Consider the following 10,822-nt stretch of genomic DNA (forward strand, 5'->3'; position numbering starts at 1 on the left):
ATATAATGGAGATGATGAAGATGATAATGATGGTGATCTTTCACTTTTAGTTAAATCCAGGTTAGTTGTATGAAGATGATTATGCTCCAAAATTGAAAGTGTGAGTTATTAAGTTTGTACTTTGGTGTGTAATGATCCATATCTCAGGTGATATTGTTAAGTCCGGGTTGGCGACACTTTTGATTCACTGGTGGCCTAGCAGACGATTGCTTTCCTGACTTATGAATATTCTATAAATTGCATATTTAATTGGTTTTCATAGATTCATCTTTAATCAGAAGAAACTAAAATTCCTTATTGATTTAATGAATGAATGATAGAGTGGAAATGGTTAAGCTGTTGTTATACAAACATCAGTAATTATGTCTCAGTTTGTTTTTTGTTTTCTTCAATGAGTTCTAGAATTAGATATTTTAGTCCTTTCAGTATTTTCTTGTTGACTGTTAACAGGAAAATGTTTTCAATAGTTTTCTTAAACTACTGAAATTTCGCATTTTCAGGGCGAGGAAGATATTTGTTCCACTGGCCATTGCTAATGCCCTTCGCTTTTTATGGTTTTATTTCTGCTAATTGTGAATTATGTCCTCATGTAAAAAAGAAATGGAATAGCGTGGCATTATAGTAGCAATCACTATTAGCAGTTGCTATACGTAGATATTCCTGGCTCAGGAAAGGAAAATGATGATGTCGAACAGCCCACCCGCCAATGGATCCGGTGGTGGAACAAGTCTTCTCGGATAAGGACTATAAACCGTAGGCTCAGTGTACGCATTTGGCTCGTGTACACTTTAAAGAACCCAGTACATCCTTCGAGAAGAGTAGGGGGTTACCCCGGTGTACTGGTCCATTAAGTCCCCTGTTGTTAAATGGATATGCCATGTAGGACAGTGATTGAGTTCACTTATTGGCATATCCTTGGCGCACATGCCTAAAGAAATGAAATGAAACATTTGACTTGTGGATACTTTCAATGGATTTGGTTGTTTTAATGACTTAAGAAAAACAAAACTGTATTATAAGATTTTGTATTGCTATCTTAATTTGTTCATTCATAGTTATACAGTATATACATTGGCATAAATTGCAAAAGCAAAGTAAATCAAAATCTTACAAGTATTTTCTTCAGTTATAGGCACATGAGAAATAGGAATTTGTGTAAACTTCAAAGTTAAAGTTGGATAAATGCATAGAGGGTGCTATCCATATATTTTTTTTAATCAATACTCTGTGCTTTCTCTCGCATGGTTGTACCAACCAATCAATGTCAAGAGTATAAGACCATCAACACTTTGTATCTTTGTAGATGTAACATTGTGATCATAAATCTCTTGACTATTGTTCATTGATGATGTTTGCTACACATTGCTAATAATGATAAATAATTTGCTTATTAATATTTACTTGGCAGGATTTGTGACAAGCTGTGTGGTGATAGGGGCAGCATCAGGAGAGATGGCTTTCCCAGTCATTGTTGGTCGAGTAAGGAATTCAATGATTTAAAAGGAGGCCTCATGATAAGAGCAAGGACTTTTACTATATTTATACCATTAAAAGTCTTTGATTAAAGACCAGTCTTACGTTTAAAGGGGAAATCACTTTACAGTCATATGATAAAATTCCATATACAGTATACTACATACATTTAAATTATAAGGCTCATAATATGTTGGCTTTTTAAAATGGCCATGGAACTCTCATTGTCACTTTCAAAATACATTTAACTTAAACATTAAATTGTAACATAAAAATAAACATTTAAATTATAAATTGTAAATTTGTATAATTTATATAATATATAAATTTTTATAAGATGTAAATTTCATTTTATTTAATCATAATTATAAAACACGATGCGTAACAAAACATTTTATGTTTCCAAAAAATTCTCATCAATTTGATAAGACATTTTAATATAATGGAATAAAAAAAATGGAATGAATTGCAAAATAGTTTAAAGGAAATTGAAAACCATAATACATTTAAATATTTACTTAAAAACATTTAATAAAAACAAATTTTTTTTTTTTTTTTAATTGGTCGAGGACCTCTATGGAAACAAGCTCATAGAGCTTATAGGGTTATCCTCTTGCTCTCATTTTTGTGTGTTTTTATGTACTTGTTTTTTTGTTTTGATATTATAATAAAGAGGGCAATAAATAATAAACAAACAAACAAATAAGGCTCATAATATGTTGGCTTTTTAAAATTGCCATGGAACTGTCACTGAAAAAATAAGTTTAACATTTAAATTATAACATAAAAATAAACATTTAACTTAAAGGCTCATGATATGTTGACTTTTAAAAATTGCCATGGAACTGTCAGTGTCACTTTAAACATAAATTTAACATAAACATTTAAATTATAAGGTTATAATAATATGTTGGCTTTTTAAAATTGCCATAAAACTAATAATAAATTTAACATAAAAATAAACATTTAAATTATGAGGCTTATAATATGTTGGCTTTTAAAAATTGCCTTGGTAATTTCACTTTAAAAATAAATTTAATATACACATTTAAGTTATATGGATTATATATATTGGCTTTTAAAAATTGCCATGGAACTGTCACTTTAAAAATAAATGGCTTTTCAAAGTTTGTATAGGTATTGCTTTATTTTATTGTGTATATTTAATAATATCTTATTTTTTTAATCTTTTGCAGCTGTTCTTTGCATTTGGACCTCCAAGTTTCTTCATATTTTGTACAATAGTAAGCTTCATCGGGATATGTGTGTACATTGTGCTCTGTTGTATAGGGCAATACCACATGCGCTCACGTAAGTATCAACTAATTCTCAAATATCAAATTGCATTACGCTCCCTTTATTGTAGAGGTGGTTGATGCAGCTGTTTTGATGGTCTTTCAGTCATGTGGTCAGACTTATACCTGTCTCTTATACACATCTAGATGTGTATAAGAGACAGGGAATGGAGTATTTTTAAGTTGTGAGAAAAACCACTCCTGCGGTTTGTGGGATTTATAATCCTTCTAGTACTCTAACATTATAGTATTATCAAAAATGGTGACAAATTGTTAATGCTGCTGTTTAGTGCTTGCCTCAGCTGTATCACATCCAGTAAAGAAAGCTTACTCCACGATAAAGCCAATTACTACACAACACTCGGTGACTCACGAGATGTTGTGAGTTTAGTCACTCTTCCAGAACAAACTGACTCAAATGGTCAAGACAAGCAAGCTAACAATTACCAAACTTGAAAATAGTCCACAAGTTCTGTCTAAGTAAATGCATTTATCACGCAAAATCTAACTCATCTCAATATTGATTGATTTTGTTGAATACTTATCATGTGTTCAGCTATTTACAGTAAACTGTTTTATGGATATATTTCTATATATTTTATTTGTGTATTTTTTAGATGAGTTAATGGAAAAAATTAACATATTACTGTGGTTGGAGGTTTATTATCTGTGAGCAACAGCGAAAAAGAGTGTTGCTGCTCGTGTGCAATGCAAGTCACATGAAAGTCACATGCTCATGGAACATGCATGATGGTATTCATGGTTGCTATCAATTTAATATAATCAGTTGTTTGATTTTAATATTATAATACCCATATATATTCACATTCAGTTGTATCCAAGATAAAACATATGATTATTATTATTATTATTATCGTTTATGCCAAGATGAAACATATATTACATTATCGTTATCATTTACTATTATTATTATTATTTATTATTAAGATATAGAGTAATAGAAAAGAGAGAAGTTCTCCTTTTTTTTATCATCATATTTTTTTAAATGTTTTTAATACACATACTAGCCAATTCAAGGTGAATAATGAACATATCCAATAGCAATGTGTCTGGTGCATGTGACAACTCACAGTATGTTAATTTCCTGGATGATGGAACAGTGGCATATCTAGGGGGTGCACGGGGACGCACTCCCCTTCAAAAATTACTCACGTTGCCCTCCAAAAATCATGGTAAAGTAGTTAAAAATCACCTGATATCACATTATTTTTGCGAATTAGCACCCCTCAACTGATCATTGAGCTTCCCACTACACCGTTGCACTCCCCCCCCCCATCAGCACCCCTATTTCAAGACTTCTAGATATGCCACTGTGATGGAATATTTAAATAGAAACCAGCCAACAATGACACATGTACAGTATCTGGTAAAACCAGCTTAAGTTTTATACTAAATCTAAATTAATCAGTTCTTTTACATTTAAAGAATGCTTGCTGGTTTTTTACTTTGATTATATCCAGGAACTTTATTTTAAACCATTTTAATCTATTGATTATTTTGTTACATTAAGAAATATATTTTTATTATTTAGTAAATAATTCTTCTTTTTTCCCCAAAACAAATCAAAATAAAACAACACTAGGAAAGATTTTTGCACCATACATTTCTTTAAGCTTGTTATTTGATTATTAAATTTTATAAATTGAAGAATTAAATTGTGGGAATACTGTACATGGCACAGTAGTAGGCCTACATTAAGAATGCCATTGCTTTCTTGCACAATGATTTTATTTTCTCAATTCCCTAAATTTGGTGGTTTATGTTTTTTAGCTTATTCTAAAATTATATTTCAATTGCAACCAAGCAATATTTAATATTAAATGTCCCACCCATAAACTCTTAAAAAAGTACACACGAAAATAAATGTGTATTTATATTTACTTTGTTATTTTTTTTTTTATTAGTTGAATTCTTAATTGGAAAATTCATCACAGAACAGGTTGTTCTAATAGTTTGTTTTCATTGGTTAAGAAATTGTCAAGTTATATAAATATATATTGTATTGTATATTATATATTTTTGAATATATTGAATGTAATGATTGTCGGCAATGATAGTGTTTTAGTTAATAAAATGTTTAGCTAATATCTCCTAGTTGCACTTTAATTTTAAAAAGTGATAATCACTACTGTAACAAAATCCTCTATATGGGACTAATTATTGTAGACTGCCAAATGTTAATGTAATAGTGAAGTGTTTATGATATACTGTATATGTTCATATTCTAAGAATTATATTTTTTATCCTTTAATTATATTGAAACATTATAAATGTGGACTGAGTTTAATGTAATTTCTGTTCAAGACAGTTGTTGACTAAGACTATTTTCCTATACATATCCTCCACACTTCGTCATTTTGTTGGCCACCCGTCATTTTATCGGCCTCCCCCTGTTGTTTTGTTTGCCTCCCAGTCATTTGTTCCCTCCTGTCCTTTTGTTTATCTACTTAAAAGATAATTTTTTTTTTCTCAAGGGAGTTTTTTATATATCATTAATAATAGAATCAACTTTAAATTCAGTGTTTGGCAATTTTTTATGAAGTTATAGGCCATATTATACGATTTTACCCCTCAGCAGCGTAACGTCAGTGTAAGCTATTGTAACCACAGCCATGATCTTTGCAAGCATGCTATAACCATGGCTGTAACTCTTTTGTTGTTATAGCCATGGTTACAGCATACACACAAAGATCGTATGGCTGTGAGTGCTGCGCTATACGACTTCTGGTCACAGTAGCTGCTAAGGGGTAAAATTGTATATAATGGCCTAAAACTTCATAAAAAATTACCATTAAATGATTTTAAAGTTAATAGGAATTTCCTGTTAGGACATATATTTATTTAAACTGTATAGAAATGTACTTGCAAAACAATCAATTGTACAAATTTAAAAGGTAGATACAGTATTAATGTAATTTGAAAGAGATAATTTGCAATACTGATGCAAGACAGAATTTTAGTGATGTACATTGTTTGCTACCTGACATGCATGCAAAAGGTCACTCAAGGTCACACATGCAACAGGTCACGCACACATTTCGCCCATAAATATTCATGCAGCAGTTATCATACACCCAACAGGGAGATTTCGATTGAGAATTCAAAATGAGAACGTAGAATGAATACACTCATCTGTGACTATTGTCATAATGCGTTCTACATTCTACTTTAAATCAATGTTGATGTTTTAAAACGCATTCAAGGAGATGTCACAAACGCAAAGACTCAAAAACCGATCATGTGCACAACAGGTCATGCATACAAGAGGTCATACACAGTGGCAGCTCATGCACACAACAGGTCATATGCAGTGGTTGAGCATGCAATAAGTAAGTCAGGTACAGCAACTCTTACACGCAACGGGTCATGCACACAACAGGTCATATGCAGTGGTTGAGCATGCAATAAGTAAGTCAGGTACAGCAACTCTTACATGCAACAGGTCATGCACACAACAGGTCATATGCAGTGGTTGAGCATGCAATAAGTAAGTCAGGTACAGCAACTCTTACACGCAACGGGTCATGCACGCAACAGGTCATATGGTCGAGCAGTCAAAAGATATTGTCTCTGAATGTGTATGTGTAATATTAGTAGATTGTTCAGGTGCAATAACACGCCATTAGATTTTCGTATACAATGTATTTTATATATTTATGTTCTTTTCTGGTGACTGTGTTAAATCTTATAATCAACTTATTCTATATTGAATAGGTTTGATGTGTATATATATGTGCTGAAATATTCCAATAAATGAGGTTATATGCTATTACACAACAACTTTGACATGTACCTCCAATAATTATGGTCCTTTATTTCTCAAACACAGAAGTCACAAATCAGCAATGCATTAATGGTTAGTGGTGCCAGAAAGGGTTCCGACAAGCCTGACAGGAGAGCCAAACAAAGGGGCCAACTAGAGCCTTGGTTAGGGTCCCGGCATAACAATCCCTGGTAGGGCTCATGGGGAGGGTTTATGGGTTAGTATAGCCCAAAATTTTTAGGAATAGCAATCAAAATAACTTTATTTGGATATTGGTCTGTGCCTAAACTCCAACACATTGTGAGCTAATCATACAATTTATGCCGCAATAAAACTCAGAAGGTTTTTTTGTGAATCAAACACAGCGGTGGATGTAACAAAGTAAAATCTGGTGGAAACACTGATTACACATCCTCCACATTATACAGCTTGTGATTTGCTGATACATCTGGTGGAGACACTGATTGCACATCCTCCACATATGCAACTTGTGATTTGCTGACAATATATCATTTTGATTATTTATTCCTAATAAAACTGTAAGACATAATGAAAACATAACATAACTGGATTACAAAATATGAGGCCTAAAACTATTTTGTATATATTTATCTTATTACACAGACTGTATAGTCAGATTTGAGTTGTGTCTATTATTGGTTGAACGAGCAGCCTATATTCTTATTATTATTTATTCAGGCAAGACAAAATATTCAAAATATAATATAAATCAATAAATCAAATAAATATAACATTAACAAGTGCATTACAAATATCATAGTCATTAGCTACCAGTAAAGCACAATAGCAGCCTAAACCACTGTCACCAAACAGGTGTTGCATAAACCACTGTCACCAAACAGGTGTATGAGTGTATTAATACTTAAGGTATGAAATGGAAGAGTTTCATTCAAAATTGCTATTAGTTTTTTTACTTTTTTGTTGCTTATTCAAAAGTTCACATTTGATGTGTCACTTGTTTGAGGGCAGCACTTCCAAGAAAGACTTGGTGTTCAAAATTCACAGGTAAACATTCGGGTGGGGTATCATGGTGGCAGTAATAGCTTGACGGTAACAGTGTGATGGAAGTACTGTGTGACAAAAGCAGTCCAGTCATACCAATCGCTTTAGGTGAAGTTGACCAGGGTACTGGCTCAGCCGGTAGTGCGCTTATCACAATCCATACCAACAATGTGTTTAATTTTCAATTCTCCATAAGCTTAAATTGTACCTCCGTTCTGCTATGGAAAAGTATATTACTCCCCCCCATTTTTTCCCCCCCCCGCCCCCCCCCCCACAATTTTGTTTAACTTTTCCCTGTCCCTTGGCTGCGCCCCTGAAAATAATCAGTCCAATTAATATTGAATTAACAGGTCGGCACAGCCTACTCCCATTCAATAGAATTTTTGAGTGTGACTCATACACTAAAGTAAACATCTAGGCTATCCAATTGTTTATTTCGGTAGTACAGTTACTGTGATAGATGTACATATGACCAAATTGACACCACCTGATACCAAAGACACTAGAAACACAAGATAGAGTTCAGAGAAAAAAAAAACTCTTCCACCGAAATGCATGGTGGGAATACAAACAATTGGGCCAACTCCTGCCACTGTTACGTAACTGTGAATACATAACCTCCTTTTGCGGAGGTTGAAATCGTTGACATTATCCATAATATACAAACAAGTAGGCATTAATAAATCAAAACAATAAAATGGCAGACACAAAAGCGCAGATTCGTATGACCAGAGTCCCAGACTCTGATTAGTGATAAAGTTTTCCTCCATTAAGAAAAAAAAAGAAGGGCGCCGTGTGCGTCTGGTTATAACTAGCAACAGAAGATCGCCCTGTACGTCTGGACCAAGTATAGAAACTTGCGTTATAAAAAGAGAAGGGCGCCGCGTACGCCTGGACCTATTTCCGCTTCATTTTTGCTATGCGAGTGCTCTATCTTGTATTTCTAGTATCTTTGCTGATACGTACGTATACAAATACACTAACAACATACCATACTAACTAGGCCTAGTAGGACTACTACTACCATTCATGAAAACAACGGGTGTGTTTAACCTGGTGTAACTTTAATTTCATTTGAAAGATCAGTTTAAATAGGTAAAGGATAATAGATCATGATATTGTTATCTTTAAAATTGCATGTCATCTGACTTGTTAATAATTATAATAAATATTTCTTGTGAAAAGTTTGGGTCTAGGAGGCTAGGCCCCCAGGCTAGGCTAGCTATGCTGCTAGCCTAACTACCTACTGTGTACGTGAAGGCTAGAGAGATGACGCGGACGAAGTGTTCGATTCAGCGTACGGATATGACAGTTGACAAGTCAGCTTTGTTGTTCACTTGTAGTGTTGATTATGACAGCTGGGGGCATAGACTAATATGTGGACTTCGAACATGTAGTAAATCATTGTTCTTAGTACCTATTATTATTCACTTTACTTCCAAGAGACTCATTCGTTATTTTGTAGTATTGTATTTTTTGGCCAACTTAAATAAGGTCAATTCAAGTCTAGTACCACCAAAATTGTCTGAGAACTCTGTCAGTTCAGGGACAGCAATAGGCCAAGGCTTAGGCCTATACCAACAATTTCGACAGAGTGATGAAAAAATATTATTTAGAAGGTTGAGTAGACATAAGAGAACAACAAATAATGGACGATGTGATCGCAGCACTGTACAGCAGTATTTATCATCGTGCCAGCCTTGTGATACTAATCTGGTTGAGCCATGCGAGAATGGTTTTACACTAGCAGTTCAGAATGGATCCTTAACTTGTACATTTGAGGCTGATGGTTACGGTAAGCTTGAGGGATGCCAATTCTGGTGTGAAAAACCTGTCAACCTTATCAGCTGTTGTCCTGGATTTTATAAAACAGGAACACTCTGTTCAGGTGAGTTTACAGTTGCGATGTGTACGGTACAGTACCGTACGCTATCTCGGTAATGATAAAATAATCTTATCAATGTTAGGGTTGGCAAAGGAGACACTCACCACATTACAGAGATAGCGTTTGGTACCATATTCCAAGTCACTGCCTATTTCTTAGCCACAGATATAATTTCACATTGAACTCCAATGTGACACTATATATGAGATCTGATGACATTTATAAGCAGTAATTGTTTACTATAATGACTTTTGCAAATAGATAAATAAGAATAATAATATTAATTTTTTTTCTCTTAACCTTTCTAACAATTTAAATATATTTAATGCTTTTGTATATTGTATATACTTTGTAATGTAATTTAATTCCAGTTGCCAACAATTCAATTTTATTGCCAATAGCTTCTGTTTCTAATGTATGTGGACTATTCTCTTTTTAACTAGAATGTCCTGGTGGTTATAGTTCACCATGTAATAACCGAGGTACATGTCATCCTGATGCTGGTATTTGTGATTGCCATGGAAACTTCAATGGGTTTGCATGTGAAGAGTGTTCCAATGGGTACTATGGAGATAGTTGTGCTAGAAGTGAGTTCAATATATTGTATAAAAATAATGTGATTTGTTTTTTTAACTTGTTCAAAATCTTTTAGAAAAAAATGGCCAGTGAAGGTGCCAGAAATTCAAAAGTTCAAGGTACCTGAAAGGAGGGCAACTGCTAGATGAAATCTATTCCAATATTTCATTGTAAGCTTGAATATATTTCGTCTGAATGAATATAAATATAAATATTCCTTGATTCTTTGAAATACTATAAATAATTATAGTACTATATGTCACTGATTTTAATCAAAATCCTGTTTTTGTTTTTATCTTGATGCTGTAGTGTTCTTTGTAAATTCAGAGCTCTCCCACACTGTCGGTGGTGTTTCTGCAGTATAGTGTTAAATCACAACTTTTCCTTGCCTTTTAAATTAATTTGTTTTTGTTGTTTTCACTTTTGTTGTTAGGAAATTGTAGGCCAGATGCCAACACTATTTGAGCACCTGTGAATCATGTACTGTACCTGCTAACCACTGCCTGTCGGTGGTCTCAAATGGCAGGTGAACGGCGCGATAGTGTTGGTTCCTCTGCGTTAGTCTGTTTCGGTTCTTTGTTTTAGCATGGTTTGCTTAGTTAACCTACTAAAATAGATTTTGATTTTTTAATTTTCTGTATAGCACATAGAGACGATGTATTATGCACTATATAAATCTTCAAGCATTACCATTACCATAATGTTGATGTTCTTTGCTTGGTGACCTACTAATTGATTTCTCTTGTCCTTTTATGTAGTTTGTAATTGTGTACATGGTGTGTGTGA

At 33.4% G+C, this 10,822-nt stretch overlaps 3 protein-coding genes and 1 long non-coding RNA gene across 4 annotated transcripts in view; all 4 read left to right on the forward strand.

The window, feature by feature from the left end:
* The window catches only part of LOC117116615 (major facilitator superfamily domain-containing protein 4A-like), a 5,167-nt gene extending 2,318 nt beyond the window's left edge, over positions 1 to 2,849 (forward strand). Inside the window, exons 2-3 of the mRNA XM_033260688.1 lie at positions 1,409 to 1,479; positions 2,670 to 2,849. Of these exons, the coding sequence (XP_033116579.1) occupies positions 1,409 to 1,479; positions 2,670 to 2,849 (251 nt within the window). The remainder of the gene's footprint in view (positions 1 to 1,408; positions 1,480 to 2,669) is intronic.
* A 2,757-nt stretch (positions 2,850 to 5,606) lies between these two features.
* Positions 5,607 to 6,569, forward strand: LOC117116601. The gene is made up of 2 exons (XR_004446789.1): positions 5,607 to 6,168; positions 6,327 to 6,569. It is a non-coding gene; the product is annotated as an uncharacterized LOC117116601 (long non-coding RNA).
* A 1,970-nt stretch (positions 6,570 to 8,539) lies between these two features.
* Positions 8,540 to 10,673, forward strand: LOC117116600 (protein draper-like). The gene is made up of 3 exons (XM_033260670.1): positions 8,540 to 9,463; positions 9,904 to 10,047; positions 10,470 to 10,673. Exons 1-3 carry the CDS (start codon positions 8,845 to 8,847, stop codon positions 10,499 to 10,501), a joined length of 795 nt encoding a protein of 264 aa, XP_033116561.1. The 5' UTR covers positions 8,540 to 8,844; the 3' UTR covers positions 10,502 to 10,673.
* Positions 10,556 to 10,822, forward strand: part of LOC117116617 (stabilin-2-like) — a 13,300-nt gene continuing 13,033 nt past the window's right edge. The window contains exon 1 of the mRNA XM_033260689.1: positions 10,556 to 10,597. Coding sequence (XP_033116580.1) covers positions 10,556 to 10,597 — 42 coding nt within the window. The remainder of the gene's footprint in view (positions 10,598 to 10,822) is intronic.

The sequence above is a fragment of the Anneissia japonica genome, unplaced genomic scaffold, assembly GCF_011630105.1.
Source record: "Anneissia japonica isolate Jap-2015-1 unplaced genomic scaffold, ASM1163010v1 scaffold2737_len523936_cov211, whole genome shotgun sequence".
Lineage (NCBI taxonomy): Eukaryota > Metazoa > Echinodermata > Crinoidea > Comatulida > Comatulidae > Anneissia > Anneissia japonica.